This window comes from Furipterus horrens, unplaced genomic scaffold, assembly GCF_987537825.1.
Source record: "Furipterus horrens unplaced genomic scaffold, mFurHor1.1.pri manual_scaffold_5, whole genome shotgun sequence".
Taxonomy (NCBI): Eukaryota; Metazoa; Chordata; class Mammalia; order Chiroptera; family Furipteridae; genus Furipterus; species Furipterus horrens.
In genome coordinates this window covers 122,219,851-122,245,364 of record NW_028327175.1, presented here as the reverse complement: position 1 = coordinate 122,245,364, position 25,514 = coordinate 122,219,851, and the positions used below count along the sequence as shown (strand labels likewise).

Here is a 25,514-nt window from a genome sequence, read left to right as displayed (position 1 = left end):
GGTGATTGGCCAGTACACAGTTCCCATGGTAACCGACACCACACTCCTCCTCCCCAGTTCTAACACCATCTGCCTTCTATTGGTAACTTTGGAGGCGCGGCGGGGAGTGGAGGGGAGGAGGGGGCCCGCACTTTACAATTTATTACGCATGCGCTTTCTCTTTTCACTGATTGGCGAGCGCATTACACTTTCTCTTTTCTTTCCCAGAGCCTCCTTAGCAACGTCCTGGGCTGAGACCGGAGGCCTCTTGACAGCGTAGATAGGCTGAAGCTTGGATAGAGGGTCAGGACTTTGAAGTGCCTGCCGAGAATCGATTGTCGCAGAACAGAGGCAGGATAGAGTCTACCGTGACCGGAGACACCGAGAAGCGACGGGATGATCCGTCAGCAGTCCAGCCAATTCCAGGGACTGAGCATCCAGTTGGAGCTTGAACAACTCTCCGAACTGCAGCGGGAACCCGAAAAGAGCCTCAATTCAGTGGATGAACCAGCCACACGAAGGGGAACAGGTGTGCGAACCGAATCAGGAACCGCGGCATCGGTAGGAGAGAATGAAGACCCTGCAGCCAACTTGTTCCCGGTGAGGGTGAGAATGAGTCGTCCGCTCATGGAAGTTTATAAAAGGGCTACCCGGCAGGGCGCCACCCGTCGTTATGTTTACTGATGTTCAAGACGTTTCCTGGACTGCCTTGGTGAAGAGGCGGGTGTGTGATCCCTATTGTTAATATGCTCGTTAATGGTAGTACTCGGGGCCTGGTGAAGCCCAGCCCAACCGTGCTGCTTGCTCATTGTTAGTCCTCTAGACGTGGAAGCAAGTTAATGATTTCTCAGGTCCCCTGGAGATTCACCGTGGGCCAGGGACTAGGGCCGTGGTACAATTTGCTTTCTCTCCGCAGCCTCTGCTACCCCAGCCCCGGATCTGCATGTGGTGAGTGTGAAGAGCCTTGGGAAATGGTAACATTTCACTCTTGCATTATTCCTTTAGTGCCTCCCCAGCCATCCTGTCAAACAGCCAGGGCGTTCCCATTTTATAGATGAGGAGACTGAGACCCAGCCACACAATTACCCAAGGTAACTAGAAGTCTGCTCTCCTGCCTCTGCAGTCCAAAGAGCAAGTGTGGGAAGAAGGGAGCCAAAGACTGAGGATATAAATGGAATATCACAGCTACCACGGAGCAATGTGCAGATGGGGCCACCAAAGCCCCTGGGGGTACTTGCCCAAGGTCATACAGCAAGGGAGTGACAGTGCAGAGACAAGAACTCAAGTCTCCTAATCCTAGGCTTTGTAATGAAAAGAATCACAATAATTCCTTTAGATTATACCAGTATTTACAGATGGAAAATGTGAGGCCCAGAGAGGGAAGTGGTCTGCCTAATGTTACACAGCAAGTTAGTGGAAGGACTGAACCTCAAAGTCAGGTCTCCTGGTTCCCAGTCCAGTGCCTAGCCCTGCTTTGAGACTAATGTATAATGGCTGCCAACACCTTTTCTCTTTTGCTATGACAGGAAGTACCTGGACATCCATTCCATGCACAGGATGGAGAAGACGGCCAACACTGAGGAGATGAGGGAGTATGGGGGTGGGGAGAGAAGCAGGGAAGGGAAGAAGCATGAGAAAGGCTGAGGAGTGTGGAGTGGGAAGGCATGAGGAATGCCTGGCTCCAAAGCATGTCATGCACTAGTGTGGGACAGTGAAGGGAGGCTTCCATTGTCACTCACTCCTTCCTCTCTCCTTCTCAAGGGTGCTGGCCAAGCTGCTGGGGCTAGGCTATCCTGAGAAGAGCCTGCGGGATGCCATCACCCTGGACCTCTTCTCCCATGCACTGATCTTCTGCCGCCAGAAGGGCTTCTCACTGGAGCAGACCTCAATGGCTTGTGCCCTGCTCCAAGACCTTCACAAGGCCTGTGTTGGTAAGAGGAGGAGGCTACCAGAAGGTTTGAGCCCAGGGAAGAGGAGGAGGCTGGATGGCACAAGAAACCATGGGAAGCAGAAATAGGGAGATTACCACCTGGAATCTGTTGTCATTACTAGCAGTGTTATCACACACACGTTTTGAAATCCTACATTTCCTTATCTGTAACATAACACTCAATGGGACTGTTCTGAGATCTATGTAATATATGTAAATATATGCACAGTGCTTAGTAAAGTAGCTCTTCCTTTTCTCTTTATTCCCAGAACTGATTTTCTTTAGAATGTTTAACAAGAGCTAAAAAATTATGTATTTTTTTGTTTATTGTATGTCACCTCCACTAACATAGCCTCTTAAAGGCAGGGTCCTTGTCTGTCTTGTTCACTACCCAGAAGCATCATAGTGGGTACTCCATATTTGAGTCAATGAAACAAGCCGGTACTGGAAGCTAGATTTGTCCACTTCTAAGGTTCATGCTCAATAAGTAGCTGCTGCGTGAAATCAATGAATGATTATGTAAGAGGTGACTCACTGTATATCTTGTTTTCCATCCCAGAAACCCCCTTGGGCAATGTTGAGGAATGTTACCGCTACTTCACCAGTGTTCTTTTTTGCCATGGAGTCAGGGTCAGTTCCCCTAAATGGGATCTTCATTCTTCCCCAGGGAAGGTCTAGCCCAGTCTCCTGTTCTCTCACACTCATCACCCTCATCGTCCAAAGGCCAGAGCTGCAGGAAGGTGGTAGGTCCTCTAACTCCCAATTACCCCCACAGCGGCCCCCCTTCAGTATCAACCTTTTTAAGGAGGAACAGCTGCTGGCCCTGGCAGATTATATAGTCAACACCTACTTCCGCCACTTCAAGCTCTACAAATATGCCTTTACACCCCAGGTACTGGGCTATGGGCTGTAAGAGACCACCCTTCACCATCCCCTCAGTGCAGGAGCCCTCCTCTCAGCTGCCCTCTTCCTCCTCCCAGGTGCAGCTGGATCTATCTTTGACTTATATGGGGCTACAGCCACCCAAGATCTGGCCAGAGGATGAGACAGGTAAGGGAGAATGCCGGGGCCAGGGCTGGGCTGGGGCTGGGGCTGGGGCTGGGGCTGAAGTCTCTTCTTGCTTCTGGCTTGCAGAGAAAGAAGGCAAGGAGGTGGAGGAGCAAGCTGTCACCCTACAGGAAGAGGAACCAGAAACAGTGGTCAAGCCAGAGCAAGAGCCAAGTGAGGACCTGGTGGGGTTAGGGTCCCCTATGACTTTGGGCAGATGTAAAATGAAGGGTTTAGACCACATCAGAACTCGACTTTTTGTTTTAGTCACAGTGTCCTTTCTCCAAATGATTCCTTATGCAGAAGCCCAGATAACAAACAGATGAAAGCACAGCTCCTTGGGATGAGGCAGGAGCTCCAGAAAAGGATGATTATAAAACTGATGACAATAATAGCCAGCACATATTTGGTAATACTATGTGCCAGGCAGACCCTGTTTTAAGCATTTTATTTTTTAAAAGATTTCATTCGTGTGATTTTTAGAGAGGGGAAAGGAGTGAAAAAAAAACGAAAATTGATTGGTTGCCTCTCGCATGCCCCCAGCTGGGGACCTGGCCCGCAACCCAGGCATGTGCCCTGACTGGGAATTGAATCAGTGACTTTTCAGTTTGCAGGCCAGCGCTCAATGCATGGAGCCACACTAGTCAGGACTGTTTTAAGCATTTTACATATAGTAACCCATTTAATCCTCCCTCAATCCTAGATGCTAGTTGCTATGACTATCCACATCTTACATAGGAGAAAACCTAAGTTCACAAAGCTACTAAGTAGCAATCCAGGAAGTCTTGTCTTAGCCTTTCTTCTGCCCACCTCTTATCTCACAGAAAGGCTGGCTGACGGTACCTGAATTGAAGGAACATTGCCACCTGTGTAGCCCCAGGCACACCTTGGAAATTGTGTTTGTGTTGCGTCAATCCTTCAGCCCCAAGCAGCATCTCTCCTAATCTGCCCCTTCTCCCTGCCCCCGCAGGCCAGGTCTCCATCCTTCGAGCCTACATCAAGAACCAGCTGAATAAGGAGCTCGGGCAGCTCCAACAGCTGGTGGAGGAGCGGCTCAAGGCCAGTGAGGAAAGGCTCAGCAGCAAGTTGACCGCACTAGAGGCCCAACTACCTCCAGGCAAAGGCAAGAATAAGACCAAGTGACCCCCCATGTTTTCCCCAATAAAAGCCTGGGCCAGAGTAGCCCCATCCCTGCCCTCACTCCTGAGCAACTTCTGGGCTTCCCTGCCAAAGCCAGACACCAGACATAGAGCACTGGCTCTCCCTGGTGTGTAGATTTTATTGCATACACAGCACAGACAGCACTGACAAGGCCAGGAACAACATTGTGAGTGGCTCCTTTTTACCTCAGCTCTGATCTCAAAGCCCTGGCCAGTAGGGGTAGGTGTACCAGGTTGGTCTTTATGGTAGCATGATCAGTATGATCAGTGGTGGGTCTGGCCAGGCAGTAGGGCCTGAGGCCAGAGGCCAGAGGGGCTGGAATAATAAAAATCCCCCTTCTGGAGAGTCCTGCTTTCTGGGATTCCCCAGGGCTGATGTGTTAGCTCAGCACCAGCATGGCCTCATCCTCAGTGCTAGCAGCTGAGTGCCCCTCCTCTTCAGGGTCCATGATGGGAAAAGGCCCTGGGGGCTGGTGCTGGAAGAGGGCTGCCCGGTTCTGCTGCTCGCCCTTCTTCACCCAGTGCCCATAGAGCCGGAAGGCACAGCTGTCGATGAGGCGCCGCACTGGCCGCAGTGCATAGGGGTCCCTCAACAGTGCACTCTTGGTCAGTGGCCGTGCATGATGGGTGCTTAAGGCCACTCGTCCAGCAGCCAACACTGTCCACACTGCCACCTGGGAAAGGGGAGAGGAGTATGAGCTCAGTGTAGCATCCTCCACATGGGACAGAGAAACAGGTACAGACCTGACACTCTCAGCCTTACCCGGAACCGTTGTCGGGGGGTGAGGTTCCAGGGTTGGCTGCCTTCACAACGCTCAAAGAAGGGGTGCTGTAGGGCTTGCTCAGCTGTCAGGCGCTCCTGAGGATCCACCTTCAGCAGTCTCGAAATCTAGGGGAACTCCAGAGCATGAGGGGCAACTCTTGGGACTCCCGCCTTGCACCCTCATGGCCCCAGCTCACCAGGTCTTTGACGGTATTTGAACAGTCATCCCACTCGGGTGAACTAAACTGGTACTGGCCTTCCATGATCATTCGTAACATCAGGATCTGACGCCGATGCCAGAATGGTGGTGAGCCAGCCAGGAGTGTGAACAAGATCACTCCACAAGCCCAACTGGGAAAGAGACCAAAGTCAGGCAGGACTAGGTGTCGCGCAAATGTATTAAAGGAGACAGTACACAGGAAGAGGGCAGGGGATACCAGAAACTCACAGATCGACCTCCTTGCCATAGCCTGGGTGGGTTTCATCCATGGAGCATTTAAGGATCTCTGGTGCTAGGTATCCTGGGGTCCCACACAACTCTGGGAAAAGAGCAGTGGTTGAAGGGATGCCACCAGCCTTGTCCACAGCCCTTAACACCAGCCCTCTCCTGGAGCCTCAAAACTGCTGAGGCCTCCCTGACTGGTATGGCTCAGCTGGTTGGGTGTCATCCCACAAAGCAAGGGGTTGCAGATTTGACTCCTGGTTGGGCATGTGTGAGAGGAAACCAATCGATGTTTTTCTCCCTCTCTTTCTCCTTCTCCTTTCTCTAAAAATTAAAATTTTAAAAAAAAAACTGCCAGGGCTACAGGTATTCCTATTCTGCTCCTACCTGTCTCTGCTAAGTCTCAGTACTAGATCCTGACCCTGCTGAACCCAAATATCCACCAAGGCTCCTGGTGGCCTTGGGGAAAATCAGGGAAAACCTGATTTTGGTGTTGACTTCAAGGTCCTACCCAACTGTATCACTTGCCTCCAACCCTCTGGCCAAACCAACCCATCCACTGCTCACATGTGTTAACATATTTTTATATGCCTAACATACATGGCAAACAAAATTTTTCTGCATTCTTTTCTGCCCAAATCTACTCTTCCCATAATCTCTGCTCTGGTTGATGGAACCACCACTCAAAAATGAAGGGGAATGAGTGGGAGTATAGGATTTCTGCAGGCACATACAGGGTAAGTCCTTTGTTCAAAGCCCTTCCCTAGCTCCCCATTATAGCCTAAGGATCAAGTCTACTCTTACTTATATCACAGAGCCCTCTGTGACTTGATCCAAGCCTGTATTTTTAGTTTCTTCTACCACTTCAGGCACCAATTTCTTCCATCTCAGAAATTTCCAAATTGTACTCCATGGCACACTTCTAGGAGATCTTGATAGGCCTAAACTGAAAATGACTCTCTTGGGAAATTCATTCCTATATCACGTATTTATTGCCTACCATGTACCAAGCACCACACTGGACACAGTGGTAAATTAGATGTGCTCTTACCAAACTCGATGTCTACCAGAAATCAAAAGAAATAATAGAATAAGACAGATGCCATGAAGTAAAGAACAAAAAGCAAGTAATCTAACCTGACCTAGAACTTTCAAGTGAAACCTGAATTACCCAAGACAAGGGAGAGGGTGCAGTGGGCAAGGGCAAAGGTGATTCCAGAATGGGGAAAAGCATATGTGGAAGCCCAAAAGAGAACAAAGCACAACATCCGTAAAATATGTAAGTCTAGGGATGAGGTGGGAGGGATGGTGAACAAAGAGAAGAAATGGAGAACATCTGTAATAGTTTCCACAATAAAAAATTAAAAAGTACAACACATAGTAGAAAAAGTAGCTCTGGCTGATGTGGTTTAGTGGATTGAGTACCAGCCTGTGAACCAAAGGGTTGCTGGTTCAATTCCCGGTCAGGGCACATGCCTGGGTGGTGGACCAGGTCCCCAGTTGGGTGCGCGTAAGAGGCAACCTTATTGATGTTTTTCTCCCTCTCTCCCTTCCCCTCTCTAAAAATAAATTAATTAAAAATATAGTTCTGAGGAGTCTTACAGTTGAACTTTGTTTAGTTTTCTATTTGCACCATAATTACTTCTGTCACAACAAATGTATTAACACTGGGTGAGCCTGAGTCCAAAGGTACCAGGTGAGAAGTGCTATCTGGCCATACCAGGTTCCTCATAGCACCTAAGTTGCACACTATGGTCCTTCCAGTCTCTCCCGGACTCCAAACATGCAGCTGAGTCCTGCTATCCCCTTCTCCCACTTTTAACCTCCTGGAAAAGCCAGCCTCCCAAGCCCCTGCTCTGTATCCCTCCAGCTAAATCAGGTGCTCCTTTCTCTTGGCTTCCCCCGCGTGGCCCCTAGACCCTGCTGTGTACCACTTATCTGCTCACTCGCCTGTCTCTATCTTCCCCAGGTCAGGAAATTCATTCTGAGCTGCACACAGGGCTCAGCACCTAAAGGGTACTTGGCAAGTGTTTATTGACTTCCCTGGGACTCATTTCTCAGACCCAACCAACTAGCCTCAGGTCTGGGTTTCCTTCTCTTTCAAGCCTCTTGGGGCACCAGGTCCCCTCACCTCGAAGCCTCTCTCCAGGTTCCAAGTGGCAGGAGAACCCAAAATCTGAAAGTCGGATCTGCATATTGTCATCTAGGAGAATATTCTCGGGCTTCAGATCTCGGTGCACAATGTTGTTGGCATGGAGAAAGCTCACTGCTTCCAGCAGAGACCTCATGATGGACCTGGGGGAGGGGCAGTCTCCTCTGCTTCTCCCTGTCCCACCCCACTCCCTGCTTACCCCAGGGGCTGTAGGTTCAGCAATTACCTGGTTTCCTTTTCGGAGAGGGCCACCTTCTCTGTGAGATAGTCAAACAGCTCTCCCTTCCGCATCCTAAGGGATAGGAGCGGTTGGGAGGTAGGTGCACCTCACAGTGAGAGCTGAGAAAATAAGCCAGTGCTCACAGAAAATACTACGGAAGGGGCCAGTAAAGAAATTCCTCTGTAGACAAGTTAAAGGGTCTTGAGACAGAGTACTCCAAGAGTGAGATGAATGGCAGGGGCAGTTTTGCCTAGTGGGCTGGTGAGTAAAATATCTGTATTATACCTGAGGGGGCTATATTTAGCAAAAATGAATGCCTTCTTGTGCCAATAATTTACAGGAGCTCCTTGTTATCTGACGTTCAGAAAAGGCCTTTTAAAGCGAATCTATACTACCAACCAAAATTTCAATTCATAGTGGCAACGAGTTGAATAGGACTTTATTTTGATCTTGCTTATTTTGTCTTCCCTTTAAAGAGTAGTTATAATTGCAACTCTGCATCAATCACTGAAATATAAAGAACACATCAGGTATTATTCTGGGGAGTATTACTGTTGTGCAAAGTTGCATAACAGTAAACAAAACGGACATTTTCTACTATCCCTTGAACTTTTGCAGAGGGTAATTTCTGCATGAAAACAACTTTTTCCAAGGGCCTCACTTAAATATTTGGTATTCAAACCATTCTCTTCTGAAGTACCTGTACAACTGGTTTGCATCATATTGATAACATGTAATATTCAGATTCACACTGACCAGAAAAAGAATCGATGAGCAGAGGTAGACACCAGTACAGGCTGCTAAACGACGAGGCTGGTGAGCAAGAATCTGTTGTATAAGTGGTCGGCTCCTGGACAGACTCTCTCAAATCAGCCCTTTCTTCCCCACTAACCTTATAACCCTGGAGGACTGGGATAGCGGGGGGCTTGGGTCATGAAGACCCTTTGTATTTGACTGGTCACTCTTAAAAGAACTTGCCTCAATCAGAGCACCAAGGAAAGGGACCAACCAGCGCCATGGACTGCCAGGCAGGCCCTAGCTAGAACAGGAAGGTGTGAGCAGGGTGGTCTTCAGCCCACTGTGCTGTAAGGCTGGGGCCATGCATGGAGGTGAGGAGGCATCTCAAATCAGAGCAGGGAGATACTCACAGGTCAAACACCAGGAACATGAAGCTAGAAGACTCGTAGGAATCGATGAGAGTGACTGGGGAAAGAGGCAGAAGGGCAGAGAGACAGATGGAAAGGAGTAGATGCATATTAAAGGGGCTTTCCACCCTGAGGCATCAGTGGGCTGTTACTGGGAATGAAGGAGAACCAAAAGAGGCAGTAGGGACCCAAAGGCTCCACTTTGAGGTGGAGCAGAGCCAGGAAGAAGGGAGCAGAGGAGTAGAGGCAGTGTTGTGGGGAGTGGGCTATGGGCAGGGCCAGCAGGTGGTGGTTGTCAGCTAACAGTAGCAGGGAATGCGGCCTCACTGATGTGGGGGTGGCCAGCGACCTGGCGAAGGATGTGTGTCTCTCGCCGGGTGGCTTCTCGCACCTCCTCCAACTGCTCATGACTCAGTCGCTCAGCTGTCACCTCCATGATTTTCACTGCAAACTCATGGCCAGTAGCTCGATGGACACAACGGCGGACGACTGAGCTCACTCCTCTGCCAGAGTTAGACAACATAGTGGTGAGGACCTCCTGCTCTCTCATTTCCAAGCAGAATAGAGCCTCAGCATCCTCATACACATTGCACCAGACTCTGAAGACCTATCTATACAAGGTAAACTCTTAAGAAGCTCATCCTGGCCTACAGTAGCTTCACAGTAGCCTGAGTAAGCAACTTGGGTACCCAGCAAGGTGCAACACAAAGCTCACAGAGAAGGCAGGCAGAGGTCTTGGTTTCAAACCCAGCCTCTGCCATGCCCTCCATGGATGAGCCTAGGCAAGTCCTTTCTACATTGAGCCCCAGAATCTGCCCGATGCCTTGAAACCCCCACAGGGAGAAAGTAGGAAGAAATGATCCAAGGGTCCCTCCAAATTTTACTCACACTTCCTGGTTAACCAATCCAAATCCCAAAGTTCCCCAGTATTACCTCAAGTGTAGGAGGCCTCAAATAAGTATTGGACCATTGACTAAAAGACCAACATTGAGAATTAGAAGATCTTGGTTTAGGCCCCAAATTTGCCACTATTTAACCTTCAAGGGACCCACTGATATAAAGTCTCTGGGCTTCCACTTATCTAGCTCTGAAATGTGGCCAAAAATACCTTGAAGGGATGTTGAAAGACATTAATGAGGTAGAGACAGGAAAGCCCATTTGGTATTGTAAAGATAAAAGTCCTAGATAGAGGTTTCCTTGGTTGGGCTCTGTCACCAACTCCAAATGACCCTGCAAGTACCACAGGCTAAGGTCTAAATCTCTACAGGATCACACCACATTTCATATGCTGGTTCCCTGGCTGCCCTTCATATAACCTTACTGCTGTGATCTCATGGCCTCCTTGACTTTACATAATTCCCTTTGCTTGGAAACATAGCCCACAGTTGTATTATGTCAGTGCAATGTTCTTTACAAATCTGAATTCACATATCTTAGATGAAATAAGAGCCCTCCAGCTGCCACAACACTCACCACTTCCCACTGTCTTACTCTTAGCCCCTTCACAGTTTTATTTCATGCCCAACCACTAAGTGCATTTGAGTCTGAGGCCTAGCCTAATTATTTTAAAGCTTCGAACCTTTATACATGAAGAAAGTGGTACTCTGAGAAAAATAATTTAGAGTGTGCAAGTAATTTACTGTGCAAAAAAAAAAAAAAAAAAAGGGAAAGAGATTATAAGAACCCTACCCTCTGTCTGTCTTTTCCGTAACTGGCCTTTCTGCACCCCTTGGCAGTGGAACAACTGTTCTTCCTAGTCTCCGTGAATCCTCCCTTATCTGGTCCTGAAATCCCATTATTCAGGACTTGAATCTCAGTTCTCTTCTTTTCCTAGTACTGTCTTCTGATGATTTCCAACCAGGCCCAGGAGCTTTAAATACCAGCTATATGTAGATGACCCCTGCTACACTGCCTTGAACCTTCATTTCTCTCCAGAATCCTGATTCCAATTCTCTTTTTGACATCTGCAGGTGGTATCTCAAAGGAATCTGAACAAATGTAATGGACACACCCCCATCTGCTTTCCTGCCCTCAGCAGCATTTGTCACAGGAGACCATGTCAACCTCTCAGAAGCACATTCTTCCTGTGTTGTTCTTTCTCACAGATGGCATCTCCTTAGTCTCCCTTGCTGGCTCCTTCTTCTCTAACCCCTTCAAGATATGCCCCAGGGCCTGAGCTTAGACCCCTTCCATTTCTCTGTCTATATTCTCTTGCCAACTATTACCTATATACTTTTTGAATGTTCCTGTATCTCTTTCGATCACTTCACTTAGAGTATCTCCAGGGCATAAGCATCTCTTCTTCCCTCCCCCATTTAGCTTTGTGTCTGGCACACAGTAGATAATTCAACTAAGTTTGAACACATGAATGAATGAATGAATTTGTGGGGGGAAAAAAGGGGGGTGCTAACCCAGAATAACTAACCACTGATTTTTCCCATTTAGAACTATGCAGCCCTTACATGGAACTGTGTAGCCTATCTAGGAACCGACCTCTCTGGACCGCCGTTTTCCTGGTTATGGACTCACCTGCCAATGATGTCCTTAGGGTCGTACTTCTGGTAAAACTCCTTGGCCGCAGCCCAGTCGGGCAGCTCATCCTCGGGTCCCACATCCAGCGTCATTCTAACAGAGGTGGGGGCCTGTGTGGAGGAGAAGGAAGGTAATGATGGCAGGGAGGCGCAAAGGCTCTGAGACGATGCACATCGCGGCTCGCGAAGGCACAGTCCTTGTGGCTGGGGCGCCAGGATCTTGGGGAATGGGGACGGGGTTGGGAAGGATCAGGACTAGGGAGACCCCGCGAAAGGGCCTAAGGGCAGGCGGGTTAGCAGGGCAGGGGGGGCGGGGGAGGGGGAGGGGAAAAGTGTGGAGAATAAGGGAAGGGGTAAAAGGGCAAGCGGCTGTTGCTGCGCAGGCGCACTTCGTCAAGCACTGCAAGGGGGGGGGGTGCAGGGTACCGCGCAGGCTCACTGGTGGGGAAGAGGAATGAAGTGCGGGACCACGCGAGGCTGCTCTGTCGCGAGGTTCACTTCTGTCTAGTCCCTTAACCCGGGCGTTGCCGGCAACGACCTCCGGCCCCACCTCCATCTTACCTGCCAATAGCCAGCGCCGCCTGAAGACTGAGATTTAAAAATCCTTCCGATTGGAAACTGATTATCCAACAGGGAGTCCTGAGGTTGGAGCAGGCGTAGTAGCTCGAAGTTCTCTATGGCAGACACACTAAGGCGGGGCTTCAAATATGGCCACTCAGCGCAGAGCATCTGCTAGGAATAGGAACTGGTTGACCAGTGGGATTGGAGGCTCTGAACGCTACCCGGAAGCTAGGTTTACTGGGAAGCACGACGTCTGGTTTGCCGGGTGAACGACTCGCTGCCCCTCCGATGCCCTGATGTGGGAATGGCTCGCTCAGTCTCTTCCCAGCATTACTATGTGAATTAGCAGCCTTGTCCTGAGGAGCAAACTCCAGTCGTGAGAACTCTAGAAACACACAGCTTTCACTCCAGTTTGGCCACTTGGTGCGGACTTGAACATGCCATGGTCGCGCGCCAGAAGAGGCTGCTTCCTCTGGTGACTGTTCTGACTCTTGGAATATAAAGTCCCAGTGCTTACCAGCTAGGGCTGTACATTTTCCCAATCTTTCACCACTCCCTCTCCAAATCCTTGGGGGAGTATTACATTCTGTTCTAAGCCTACCAGGTTGTGAGATTCTGCCAGGAGCGACTTCCTTCATAAACCGCCTCAGTGTACAGGTTAATCCCAGTATTCACTAACTCATTCAACAAATATTTGTTGAGCCCTATCTGGGTGGCTCAGTCGGAGCGTTCTCTTCTACACCAAAAAAAAAAAAAAAAAAAAAAAAAAAGGTTGTAGTTGGATCCTATGTCAGGACACATACCTATGTTCCAAGTTCCATCCCCTGATCAATGTTTCTGTCTCTCCCCACAATCTAAAATCAGTAAAACATATCCTCAGATTATATATATAATTTGTTGAGTGTCTATGCACTAGACCAGCTACTTTCAACCTTTTCATCTCATGGCACACATAAACTAAGTTACTAAAATTCTGTGGTAACACCAAAACATGTTTTCACTGATTGACAAAAATAGGTAATTTATTCATTTACACTGGATGACTATTGTTATGTTAGCTGTTGTCATTTTTTTAAATTTGAAAATCTAAGGGAAAAGAGGTCGTCGGTGCCCCAGGCTAAATAGGCAGCCATTGCATGTTTTAAAAATTCTTGTGGCATACTAGCCTCTTGAGGCACATGGCTTGCAAATCGCTGTGCTAGACTAACAGCAAAGGCGGGGGGCGGTCCCTACCCTTCTAGAAGCTGTGTTCCAGCGAAGGAGGTACAGCATGAATTTACTTAACCTTCTAAGAACAAAGCCAAGTAACTTTTTTTTGTAATTTTATTTTTTAAGTATATTTTATTATGTTACAGTAGTCCCAATTTTTTTTCCCTTTCCTCCCCTCTGCCCAGTAACCCCCTTCCCTCCAACAATCCCACCCCTCTTAGTTCATGTCCATGGGTCATGCTTTTAAGTTCTTCCATTCACCCTTTCCTATATTACTCTTAACTTCAACCCTATTTTGTACCTACCAATTATGCTTAATCCCTGCACCATTTCCCCATTTCTCCCCCTCCCCCTTCACAGCTGATAACTCTCCAAATGATTCTCATACCTATGATTCTGTTCCTATTATGGTTTGCTTAGTTGTTTCATTTTTTAGATTCAGTAGACAGTTGTGAGTTTGTTGTCATTTTAGTGTTCATAGTTTTGATCTTCTTTTTCTTAAATAAGTCCCTTTAACATTTCATATAATAATGGCTTGGTGACGATGAACTTTTTTAGCTTTACCTTGTCTGGGAAGCACCGTATCTGCCCTTCCATTCTAAATGACAGCTTTGCTGGATAGAGTAATCTTGGTTGTAGGTACTTTCTTTTCAACACATGGAATACTTCTTGCTAGTCCCCCTTCTTATCTGCAAAGTTTCTTTTGAGAAATCAGCTGATAGTCTTATAGGGACCCCTTTGTAGGTAACTTTTTCTCTTCCTGCTTTTAAGATTCTCTCTTTATCTTTCACCTTTGGCACTTTAATTATGATGTGTCTTAGTGTGGTCCTCTTTGGGTCTAGTATGTTTGGGACTCTGTGCTTCCTGGACTTGTATGTCTATTTCCTTCACCAAATTTGGGAAGTTTTCTTTCACTATTTTTTCACATAAGCTTTCAATTTCTTGTTCTTCCTCTTCTTCTGGCACCCCTATGACTTGGATGTTGGCACGTTTAAAGTTGTCTCAGAGGTTTCTAAGCCTCTCATTTTTTTAAATTCTTGTTTCCTCATTCTGTACTGGTTGACTTTTTCCTTCTTCCTTATGTTCCAAATCATTGATTGGAACCCTGGTTTCTTTCTCTTCACCATTGGTTTTGTGTGGATTTTCCTTCGTTTCATTTAGCATAGCCTTCACTTCTTCCCTTATGTATTTGCCATACTCAAGCATATCTGTCAAGCCTGTGAGCATCTTTATCACCAGTATTTTGAACTCTGCATCTATTAGGCTGGCTGTCTCATCTGTTAGATTATCTCCTCATCCCTTAGTTCTCCCACTGGAAACTTGATCCATTCCCTCTTTTGGGCCATACTTGTCATCTCCACATCTTGACAGGCTCCTGTGTTTGCTTGCTTATGTAGAGCTGTCGCTCCTGTTACATTGTAAGGGGCGGAGCCTTAGGTATTCATCAATACGGGCGATCTGTTTCACCACATTGTGGCATTGTATGTGGGTGAGGGATCTGAGAGGGAACAATGCCTCTTGCTCAGTACTTGCCCCTTTTCCAGGCACTTCTCCCACTTTCGTATGGGGCTGGTGCCTCTCTAGTTGTTGCTCTGGCCATCGTTCCCAGAATGGGTGTTATCTGTGGATGTTCGAGGACCGTGTGGGCCCTTTAAACAAGCAGAGTCTGCTGAGAGACTGGCAGTTTCTTCCTCCATCCCAACCCCCACTGGTTTGTATAGTCAGAAGCAATGAAGCTTATTCTCCCTGGTGCTGGAACCATGAGCTTCTCAGTCTGGTCTGGGGCTCAGAGCGCTCCCCAGGTGTCCTTCCTGACTTTTTAAAACATGTGACTGCGCTTTCTGCCGGCCTGCCGCTGTTGCCACCACCACCACATCTCGTCCTCTCCACCCCGGCTCCGCCCCTCCTATCTGTCGGAATGAGTCTTTCTTCTTTATATCTTTGTTTGTTGGACTTCCATGCAGCTCGATTTTCTGGAACTTCTGGTTGTCTCTAGTTTTGAGGTAGTTGTAGTCCTTCTTAGTTGTGGAGGGAGAAGCAGCGTGTCTATCTAGGCCTCCATCTTGGCTGGAAGTCCCAAGTAGCTTTTTAATCTAGTACTTTGACTATACCATCAATCTAAAGACAAAATAACTGCAAAAAAAAATCTTGAACTTTACTTATTAGACTTGTTATTCGTAGTATAATTATTCTGAAATTGAAAAAGTGAATAAACATTATTTATTCAGCAGCCAAGGTTCTTACTGCAGGAATATGGAGTTTAGAATGGGTAAAGGAAAGAAAGAACCTGATGATTGATTTAAATTGAAGATGTGGTTTTAGAAATACTTAAAAAATAAAATTATGTATTTTCCAGCGCTAATCTCTCGAAGAGCCTAGATGCAATAACATCTCAGTAGAGTGCTAACTTTGGCAGCACATATACTAAAATTGGAATGATACAGAGATTAGGATGGCCCCTGCACAAGGATTAACACACAAATTTGTAAAGTAACATCTCAGTAGAATGAGCACAGCTAGTGTCTAGACACTAATTTCAAATAACAGTCCTCAGTAAAAGGAACCAGAGCTCATTGAGAGGACTGGCCAATTTTCAGGCTGGAGCAGAGAAGGTGCAAGATGAACCCAGAATAATTTGTGCGAAAAAGTGAAGTGGGGACTGATCAGGACACAAGAACCAGGTTGAAGGGGTTTCCACTGGCTAAACCCAGACACAGAAATAATCAGACAGAGAGGGCCATGAGGGAGCCTTCTGATGTGCTAGAAATGGTCTATTCACTTAGGAGGTGATTACATAGGTGTGGTTATATCAAAACATTCCCCAAGTTGCACCCTTAAGATCTGTACACTTTACCGTAAGTAACTTATACCTCAACAAAACATTTTAAGAAGGAGAATGACAGTGATGGATGTAATTGAACTAAAGAACAATCTGAGGTCATACGAACACTAAAAATTGTAAATAAGTAATGAAGGAGAAAAAGACCTTGTTCACAGTAGAATGCCAACTAATAACTGTAGAATGATAAACTTAAAACATCAGTATTTTGTAAGCCTCATAATTGTCTTGGTAAAACTAGGCATTAAAATTATTGGTGACCCCTGGCTGCTGTGGTTCAGTGGATTGAGCATCAGCCAGCCTGTGAACCAAAGGGTCGCTGATTTGAGTCCCAGTCAGGGCACATGCCTGGTTTGTGGGCCAGGTCCCCAGTTGGGGGCACACGAGAGGCAACCACACATCGACGTTTCTCTCCCCCTCTTCCTCCCTCCCTTCCCCTCTCTCTAAAAATAAATAAAATCTTTAAAAATAACAATACAATTGTTGGTGAAAATTTGCTGGGGAACAGTACTATTTATACAAATAACATTTTTAATTAGAGAATAAAAGGTATCTTCATATTGCAGAAACCTGACAGACACCACCTTAATAAGGTTGTCAGTGTTACCACCAATGAGAGCAAATTGACATCATATGCCTCCTGGTATGATGTACTGAGGACACATTGACATTATGTAGTATTTCTAACTTGAATCCAATCATAAGAACTCAAATTGAGAACATTCTACAAACTGGCCTACCCTAAAAAATGTCATGAAAGACCAAAAAAAAAAAAAAAAAAAAAAAGATGAGGATCTACTAAAAAACTAAGACGACTAAAAATGAGACAATTGAATGTAGTGAGTGTGTTCCCACAATGGACCTTAAAGCAGGAAATAAATTGCTAAAAAGGGTATTATTGGCACAACAGGCATATCTGAATATGGACTATGTGTAAGAAGATAATATTGATGTTAATTTCTGTGGATTATAGAATTGTTTGCTAGCTATGTGAGAAAATATTCTTGTTCTTAGGAGAAAGATCATAAAGTATTAAGGAATGATGCGCCTTCAACTTAACCTTGAATGGTTCAGTAATAACAATGTGTATATTTAAATATCTTAATTTTTTTAGAGAGAAGGGAGAGAGAAAAGAGGGAGAGAAGCATCAATGGGAGAGAGAAGCATTGATTGGTTGCCTCTTGTAACACTCCGACCTGGGACCAAACCAGTAACCTAGGCGTGTACCCAACTGGGAATTGAACCAGTGACATTTTGCTTTGTGGGATGACGCCTTACCAGCTGAGCCACACCAGTCAGGACACAACATATATATTTAGAAAAATATACAGTAAATGTGAGGAAATACTAAAAGTTATAAGTCTACTTGAGTACACACAAGTTCCTTATACTATTCTTGTATTGTTCTGTAGGTTTGAATTTTTTTCAAAAGAGTTAAAAATTAGCAAGACTTCATTTAATCAATCAGTTTTGGGGAATGAGATATTCTTTTCTATTGAACTGAAGCTGTTGATTAATCAAATATCAGCTTTTTAAAGAGTGTCTATAAAAATCTCTCTAGAATATGTTATCCTGAGGACCACACAGCACCTCACACCAATTAAATAAAAATCTCTAAAGGTAAAGCCCAAGTATAAGTACTTCTTAAGGTTCCCCACGTGGTTCCACTGTTGAAGGCAAGGTTGAGAACCACTGCCCTTTGTCTGGCTTCTACCTATCATGTCATTCTAAACTCTGAGACCAATAATGAATTCTCTTCACTTTTTCCTGGACCACTTTGAAACACTGAAGACAACCATCAGGTGCCTCTCCTTCCCCTTTAATCTTCTTTCTTCAGTGTACAGTATCTCTAATTCTTTTAGTTGCTCTGCTGGTCTCTGAGTTATGGAGAAATAACCCAAAAATTCCACTCCCAGGACATTAAGTACTTAAAGAGACATGTACAAGAATATCCACAGCAGAATAATTCATAACATCCCACAAATCCACCAACATAAAATGGATAAATTGAAATATATTCCTGTAATGGAATACTATACAGTAATGAAAACTGTAGCTACACCAAAGATTGATGAATCTCACAAACAACATTAAGAAGCCAGACATAAAAAGAATACACATTAACCTACGTATAAAACGTTCAAATGCAGGCAAAATTAAACTACATTTTTTTGAAGTTAAAATGATAGTTACCTGTGGGAACAAAGAAAGCAGCAGTGATTAGGAGGCATATAAAAGAGGCTTTGGAGTGCTGGCAATGTTCAATTTCTTGACTGAATGACGGTTTTTCAGATGTCTGCTTTGTGTTAAATTATTGGGCTGTGTATCTGTTTTGGTTATTTTCCTTTATGTGTGATATATCTCATTTTTAAAATGTTTAAAATATTATCATTAAGCCCAAGATAAAGGATATGAAAATTCATTATAATCATAGAAATCTCCATATACAGGGTAATGGTTGCTGTGTTCAATACTTTCACTCTTCTCTCAACTCTGGAACCAAACTGTCTGCATTCAATCCTGGCTCTGCCACTCGCTAGCTGTGAGACCTTACAATCCATGCTTGTTTCCTCAACTATAAAATGAGAACAGTGGTACTTACTATTGAGTGATTGTGGGAATTGAAGGAGTTAAAATATATAAACTGTTTAGAACAGCCTGGAATATATTAAGTACTCTATAATAAATAGTAGCTGGTGCTACTACTCTTGCTCTCTGGCCTCATGGTCTCTGTCCATGTGTAAGGAAGAAGCTGGAGTCTTTCTCAAAGTGACACTTCCAGAAGAAAAAAGAAACATCTTTCCTTCTCATGGAGCAAGTAGGTAAGGGAAAATGCAGACTTCTACCATCAGTCAGATGTCCACTCTGGCTCTCACCAAGGTTCGGGGAAAAGTAAGGAAAGAACAAGTAGACAGGAGCAGCATTTCACCGCTAAAAAAGGTTTTTATTACAAAACAAATTCTAATAAAATCAGGTCTGGTCTTCAACCCCACCTCTGGGTAGAGGCCCCTAGGATGGGGTAAGTTGAGGGGAACAGGGAATGATGAACACTGAAAGAACAGAGCAGGCTGACCTCCCCTCAGCAGTCTCAGTTGCCGCCTCCTTTAATAAAGGGCTAGAAGAACTCCTCCAAAGCCCGCTCAGAGAGGCACCATCCTCCAGCCAGGAAGAACCACTGCTGGCACCGGACCCTAGCAATGTCGCATTGCAGGATCCAGGAGGTCTCAGCTGCCTCTCAGCAGAGGCCACCCAGGGTCACTCAGCTTGGGCGATGGCGTAAGAGAGCAGCCACAGAAGCAGGGGGCCCAGAATAAGGACAGCAAGCCAGACGGCAAAACTGGCCAGGATGAACCTCCGGGCCCGGGCCCCCCAGTGCACTGCTTCCTCGGACTGGCCTGCCTTATGCCGCTCTTCCGCCTGTGGGGGCAGGTTTTAGTTAGGTTTCCCACCTGCTTCTGTCCCAAAGTGCCCAGAGCCCCACTCCAACCTTCCATCCTTGCCATGGCTCAAAACCTCAAACCCAAATCCTCTACCTCCCTTTCCAGTTTCTATTTCTCATGCCTCATCTGAAAAATAAGTTATCCACTCTGCTTGGCCTACTCTTCAGGGTGGCTATTGTTAGCTCACAAGATCCCATATGGTAAAGTACTTTTCAATCCTTCTAGTCCCTATCCTTTTCTACTCATCCCAGATTCATTCCAAATTTGAAATTCTTGGCAAGAAATAGTGAGCCAGGAGTATTTCACTCGTGCCCAAAGAACATCCCATTCTCATTACTCCATCTTTTTCATTATTAAGAATTCTTTTTATAATAAATAAAATCTTTAAAAAAAAAAGTTTTATGACTTTGCCCTAATGGAACCCAGAAATTGTTATGATGACAGGAATACAGTTCCTGATTGTTAAAATACAACTAGGGTTGAGAAAATTCCAGCATGTCCAAGTTAGCCTGTGTGACCTTTCAAAAGGTAAATAAATGTACAGTTTCTTAGGTATTTTGAAATGGTGAGACCCTCTCCAAACCCCTATAGCTTCTCCTGGACTCCTACAGATTGCTCTCATCATTGCTCAGCTGCCTCCCATCTTGTCTTCCAATTCATTCTCCACGTAGGCCTTGAGAGTCAATCTCACTGAAACACAAATTTGACGATGTTCCTCTCCTCTGCAAAAAACCCTTGAATGGTTTCCCAGTACTTTCAAGATAAAGTTGAACTCCTAAGCTTTGAAGGCCCTTGGGAATCTGGGCCCTCCGGCTTCATCTATTTCTCACTGGTCCAGTCATGCTCAACTAACAGTCCAGGCCTTTGTACAGTTTCCTTTACCTGAAATGCCCTTTCACCTTAATCCACTTATCCTATATGGTTACTTTCCTGCCACCTACTCTACTATACACATATATGTAATTGCACACATATATCCTCCCCAGCTCCCAGAACACCCTGTGGTTTTTCTACCATAGTACCAATGAACTGAATTCCATTAATAATTATCCATTTTCACAGCCATCGCTTTCATCAGACTGCAGAAACTTTGACAGAAGGAAAGAGGTCTTATTCTTAGTTCAGGCACAAAGCCCAAAACCAAGTACTTAGTAACTGATCAATGTGGATATATCAGCTATATGTAACAATTGCCTTACTACACCCACCCTTCTGCTCCCCATAGGTACTGCATTCCTCACCTTGATGGCAAACACAAGGGCCATGATTCCCAGGCAAGAGCAGCCACAGATAATGCTAGTAGCTGCCAAGTAGCGGAGGCGGAGCCAGCAGCAGCGAATGGGGGATGGAGAATGAACAGCTTCCATGTTGCGCACCAAGATTTCCACTGCATTCTCCTCGTCCTCCATCACCTGTGGGTGATACAGTCAAGGTACTTTTAAGCCCCAAAGCTGAGCCCTTGGCCTGGCTTGCTCAGACTCCACCCCTCTCTAACCCTGTTCTTGTGGTCTAGCCCAACTTTCAGGAATGCTGCCTTACTGGGGAATTCCTCTGACTCATAGGCCAAGAGAGGAAATGTGCAGCTGAAAATCCTTTTTCCTCAGCCTAAGATCTCAAGTCTTTAAAGGCAAGCCAGCGTGAACACAGCATTATCTGCATTATTGTATTGGCAAGTGGGGAAAAGCAAAATGACTGGTGCATGCAGAGAAAACAGAAAACAGAATCTTAACACCTGCTTAGGAACCTATGACTATCAAAGTCTGGTTTTTAAACTGTATTTCAAAGGGCACTAAGATTTCCTGAAAGTTTTCAAGAATACTGAGGAATCTGAGAATGGCACCTTAGGCCCTGAACAGTCACTTCACGTGAATACCCAATTGTGGGATGGGAGAAAGAAGGGAAAGAGCCCCCATCCAAGTTGACTTTGTAGTTGAGGAAACATCAGAAAGACCTTACCTCCCTGAACTGGGGTCTCCTTTGCTATGCTGACTCCCTGCCACTTCCTCTCTCCATTTCAACCCAGGCCGCAATGCACACAGAAACCTGCATAATGATGCCCTACTTAATCATTTCTCATCTCCCTAATTCTCAGGTCTTCTGAACTTTGGTACCAAACCACCATCTCCAACTATTCTCCTACAGCCTAGGTAAAATGAAAGCATTTGCAGCTCTCTGAATACAACACAGGATACAAAGGGTGGAAGAGACAAGATAAGCAGAGAGCAAAGAACATATGCTATAAAGCTGCAGAAGGGAGTATGAGGAAAGAATTCTCATGAGGTGAACAGACACAGACATGATGGGAAGAACACAAGGAGACAGTCCAGGGAGTTGAGATCAGAGAAAATGTAAAATGAACAAGGACTCTTACCTGGCTATAGGCCTTGAGGTACTGTGAGTTTCAGCTTCTGCCTCAGGTTTGATTTGGCTTAGGTAGAGATGGAGCTGACTCAGAGCTCCAAGCCAAGCCCAGGGGTGGGGCTGGGTGGCTAGGCACCACCTGAAGAGCCCCAGGAGCTCATATGGGGGTGTAGCTGACTCAAACCAGTTTGGTTAGATGGAGGAAATCAAAGGAGGGAAAACAATGGGAGCAACTCAAGGTAGTGATGCCTGCCTTCTGGAAAAGGAGTAAAAGCACCTGAGCAAAGGAGATAAAAGCAGGGAAAAGTCTAAGGCATCAGAGAATTCTGAGGGAAAGTCCAGGGACTGAGAGAATAGGAGGGAGAGAGAAAGTATGACTTTTTGAGTGACTGTAAACTTTAGGGAAAGGCACCCTACCAGGAAATCAGGTTTGCCAAATCTTCCCTCTTCTTGAGTGCAGATTTCTATCTCAAAGATATATAATTCTGGGTCAGAGATGAGGTACTAGGATCTTGCCAGGAGCAAGAAAAAAGATGCCCAATGCCCAAGTTCCCACCCAACCCTCCACCAGACCAGAAAATCAGAAGCCTCCTTACGCGGATGCTCATACAGAAACTAAGTTTATTATTTTTCCTTCTTAAAAAAAAAAAAAAAAAAAAAAAAAAAAAAAGAGGAGGAAAACTCATTGTAGATAAGCCCCACCTTCCCCTAAGGATCGGGGGCTGTGAAAGGTTGCTTGGGAATCAAGTACAAGGGGGTGGGGACAGAGACTATCTTGCCACCCTAACACTGCCCAGCCATGTGGGGTGAAAGGGAAGGGAAGGGAATATGTGAAGTGCCCCATTTCCATGACAACCAGTTGCCTACCCCCTACTTTGGTGGAAAGAAGGGAGAAGGTCCCTATGTCTCCCTGGAGGCTTTCCCCCTCAAAAGACTTCAAGTAGTGGTTAACAGAATCAGGCCTGGTTGTGGAGGGAGATGGGCCATGGTGGAAAGCCTAGGTGGAAGGGGCAGCCCACTCACGTCTTGGCCTTTCGGCCTCTGTGACTAACAGTAGGGCCAGCTGGGTGGGGAGGAGCACTGCTGCGCAGAATGCGCTGGTCCCCTTGGTTGGTCGTCCCACCAAGCCGGTGGCCAGGCCGGCGGCGTGGGGTCCCATCTCCTTCTTCCTCCTCACCTGAGGCTTCAGCCTCAGACTCCTCTACTGAACCCTCAGGCCCCAATGGACTTGGAGACTGCAGGCGGCCCCGCTTCATAGGCCCAGGACCCCTGCCAACTGGGACCCCTGGCCGTTTTCGAGGCACCTTCTCAGTCTCCAGTGGGGCAACTAGAGACCCTGGACGCAGCCGGGTAGAGCGCAGTTTTGGAGCTAATGAGACCACAGGAGGTGTCAATTCTAACCCGCCTGGCCCACCATCTGCTAAATCCAGGTCATCCTGAATTACAGCCACCATCATGGACCCTTCACTCTTTCGTCCCCGCATTCCCTCTGCTTCAAGGCGCAAGCGGGCTAGACGCGTGAGGGGGCGGCCTCCGTCCTCGTCAGAGGAACTACCCTCACTCTCCCCTTGGCCCTGGGGTTGCTGCCGCCTCCCCAATCCACAGCTCTCAAGGACAGAAGAGGTGTCACGGTTCAAGATAGGGAGCTGGCTGGGCCGAGGTGATGGTGGATTCTTGGGAGGTCGGCCCCGCTTTCGCTTGGGTGGGGATGTTGAAATGGTGAAAGTGGTGACAGTGTTGGCGACTGTAGCGATGGGACAGGATACAAGTGGTGGTGGGAGTGGTGGCACGGGCGGTGGTACTGGGAGTGGCTGTGTCCGGCTCTCTAAGCTGCCATCCCCTGGAGAGGAAATGGTCCCAGGAATGGGTAAATCGCGTGCCTTAGGGGGCCGCCCACGCCTTCTTTTCTCCACAGGTGACAGGATGATGGACTCGGGTTTATGAATTGGCTGGGGTCCTAGGACAGGCTCTGCAACAGTTAGGGTCTCAGCCCCAGTGACTGGGTCAGCCCCATTGCTTTTTCCCTTAGAGCTGAATGAAGGTGCCTCATCAACCCCTCGCCCAACATCTGCCGGAGACCTGTTCTTCTTGGGAGGCCTCCCCCTCCGACGTTTCACAGCAGGAGTGATGGCAAGCAATGCCCCTTCTCCATTCTCTGGGCTGCCCTCTCCAGTCACCCCCAGCTCAATGCAACGGCGAGCTATGAAGGGTTGCTGGGTTGGGGTGGGCAGTGTGGATGGGGGAGTAGCTTCACAGGACCCACTGGTGGGAGGTGAGGATTCTGGCCCCAACATGCTGCGGGCAGATGGGCTTCCTGGGCTGGCACCAGTATCAGAGACCCCAGGCACTAGGGTACTGGCTGTTCCCCGCTGCTGTCGCCGTCGCCTCACCAGTTCCTTTTCCTCTACCACAGTGACTAGCCGTCCTGGCAACTTGCGAAGCACTTTGGGGCCTGGAGGCTGCCCAGGCCGACCAGCTCCCTGACCCCTAATTTCTACATCGGCACTGGTGCGACGTCGAGGGGGTCGGGCAGGCGAAGAATCCTCAGGTGAGGAGGTGGCTGAGGATGAGGTTGATGGAGCTGTAACCTCAGCTGAAACAAGTTCCTGCGGCTTCTGCGGGCTGGATGTTGGGGTCCCAGCCTCCACCAGCTCTTCTGAGTTCTTGTCAGCCTCCAATGGCAAGTGAAATAGCCCATCAGATGCTGCTGAAGGTGGGAGCATCAGCCCATTGTTCTCACTCAAACACATGGGTACCTCCTCACCATCAGGCAGTACTGTGAAGATGGTACCCTCAGCAGGCTCTGGTACCTCCTGCTCTTGACCACTGGGGAAGCTGCCAGCCTCCAGGATTGGGCTAGGTGCAGAAGAGGTGAGAGAAAGGTTCTTCTCTGATATAGGCAGGATCTCAACAGCAACTGGCAATAGATCCTTAGGGGGCATACAAGTAAGTGAGGAAGTCTCAGAATAAGCCATATCAGCCTGCTCCAGGGACTCTGTAGAGGCTAATGCTTGTGCACACAGCTCTGCATCAGGTCCCAAGCCCAAAGGGAGGTTGGTGACTGGGGGGAAGATGGGCACAGAAGGTAGACCAAGCAAGAGAGGGGAGGTAGGAGTTAAGACAGAGGTTTGGGCTGGAGGTGGGGTATGAGCTGGTGGAGGGGTACAGGCAGGAGGAGGTGTGCAGGCAGAAGAAGAGGGAGGAATCTGTGGAGGAAGTGGGGGAGACGGTGAGATGTGGACAGGAAGCATGGTTAATGGATTTGGAGCTGAAATGGGGATTGGGGCAGGTACTGGGACAGGAATTGCAGCAGGAGCTGAAGCTGGAGTGAGTCGAGGCCTAGGTGATGGCCTGGGAACTCGCTCCCTAGCAGGGCTGCAACGGAAGGGTGTGGAGGTACTGCGGGTATGATGGGTGGATATGACAGGAGTGTGGTTTGCTCCTTGAGTCTCAGCCCGGGCTCCACGAAGACGCTCACTGACTCGAGTCCCTGGCCTTTCAGGAGCCTTGACCTTCTTACTGCGCCGGTGGCTGCCTCCACTAGTCCCACAGGAAACTTCATCCCCAGCCCTTGGCCCCTCCTCCTCTTGGGGTAGGCGGAACACCTCTTCCTTAGCTTGGTCCAGGTCCTTGCGAGCAGCTTCTACTTGCTCCTACCAACAACAAAGCCCGTGGGGTGGTCAGAAAGAGGCAAACAGGGTGGTGTGTGGGTAGAAAGCAGTAGCTTCCCGCTTG

General features: G+C 47.3%; 4 protein-coding genes and 1 non-coding gene across 13 annotated transcripts in view; 2 read left to right on the top strand and 3 right to left on the bottom strand.

The window, feature by feature from the left end:
* The first annotated feature begins 61 nt into the window (after window positions 1-61).
* On the top strand, window positions 62-4,156 carry CFAP119 (cilia and flagella associated protein 119). 4 transcript variants are annotated; one of them, XM_090277632.1, is made up of 10 exons: window positions 62-82; window positions 208-540; window positions 985-1,070; window positions 1,506-1,571; window positions 1,741-1,910; window positions 2,469-2,539; window positions 2,685-2,801; window positions 2,890-2,959; window positions 3,044-3,130; window positions 3,927-4,156. In XM_090277632.1, exons 2-10 carry the CDS (start codon window positions 376-378, stop codon window positions 4,097-4,099), a joined length of 1,005 nt encoding a protein of 334 aa, XP_090133758.1. In that variant the 5' UTR covers window positions 62-82; window positions 208-375; the 3' UTR covers window positions 4,100-4,156. The 4 variants fall into 4 exon arrangements, with proteins under 4 accessions (XP_090133758.1, XP_090133756.1, XP_090133759.1 ...); XM_090277630.1 differs by having other exon boundaries at window positions 208-579; XM_090277633.1 differs by lacking the exon at window positions 985-1,070 and adding an exon at window positions 896-927 and having other exon boundaries at window positions 208-579.
* A 59-nt stretch (window positions 4,157-4,215) lies between these two features.
* PHKG2 (phosphorylase kinase catalytic subunit gamma 2) lies at window positions 4,216-12,097 on the bottom strand. 2 transcript variants are annotated; one of them, XM_090277628.1, is made up of 10 exons: window positions 11,931-12,097; window positions 11,368-11,480; window positions 9,166-9,341; window positions 8,842-8,896; window positions 7,700-7,765; window positions 7,453-7,616; window positions 5,328-5,418; window positions 5,077-5,230; window positions 4,880-5,005; window positions 4,216-4,790 (listed from the first exon to the last, which is right to left on the bottom strand). In XM_090277628.1, exons 2-10 carry the CDS (start codon window positions 11,460-11,462, stop codon window positions 4,497-4,499), a joined length of 1,221 nt encoding a protein of 406 aa, XP_090133754.1. In that variant the 5' UTR covers window positions 11,463-11,480; window positions 11,931-12,097; the 3' UTR covers window positions 4,216-4,496. The 2 variants fall into 2 exon arrangements, with proteins under 2 accessions (XP_090133754.1, XP_090133753.1); XM_090277627.1 differs by lacking the exon at window positions 11,931-12,097 and adding an exon at window positions 11,809-11,863.
* Window positions 12,098-15,539: 3,442 nt separating this feature from the next.
* LOC150009682 (U6 spliceosomal RNA) lies at window positions 15,540-15,642 on the top strand. The gene has a single exon (XR_016511502.1). It is a non-coding gene; the product is annotated as a U6 spliceosomal RNA (small nuclear RNA).
* A 3,259-nt stretch (window positions 15,643-18,901) lies between these two features.
* On the bottom strand, window positions 18,902-22,312 carry TMEM265 (transmembrane protein 265). Its single transcript, XM_090277634.1, has 3 exons — window positions 21,790-22,312; window positions 20,660-20,830; window positions 18,902-19,395 (listed from the first exon to the last, which is right to left on the bottom strand). Exons 2-3 carry the CDS (start codon window positions 20,825-20,827, stop codon window positions 19,234-19,236), a joined length of 330 nt encoding a protein of 109 aa, XP_090133760.1. The 5' UTR covers window positions 20,828-20,830; window positions 21,790-22,312; the 3' UTR covers window positions 18,902-19,233.
* Window positions 22,313-22,383: 71 nt separating this feature from the next.
* SRCAP (Snf2 related CREBBP activator protein) overlaps window positions 22,384-25,514 on the bottom strand; it is a 37,224-nt gene continuing 34,093 nt past the window's right edge. For all 5 annotated transcript variants that reach the window (XM_090277617.1, XM_090277620.1, XM_090277619.1 and 2 more), the window contains one exon: window positions 22,384-25,432. In XM_090277617.1, coding sequence (XP_090133743.1) covers window positions 22,799-25,432 — 2,634 coding nt within the window. In that variant the 3' untranslated portion in view covers window positions 22,384-22,798. The remainder of the gene's footprint in view (window positions 25,433-25,514) is intronic.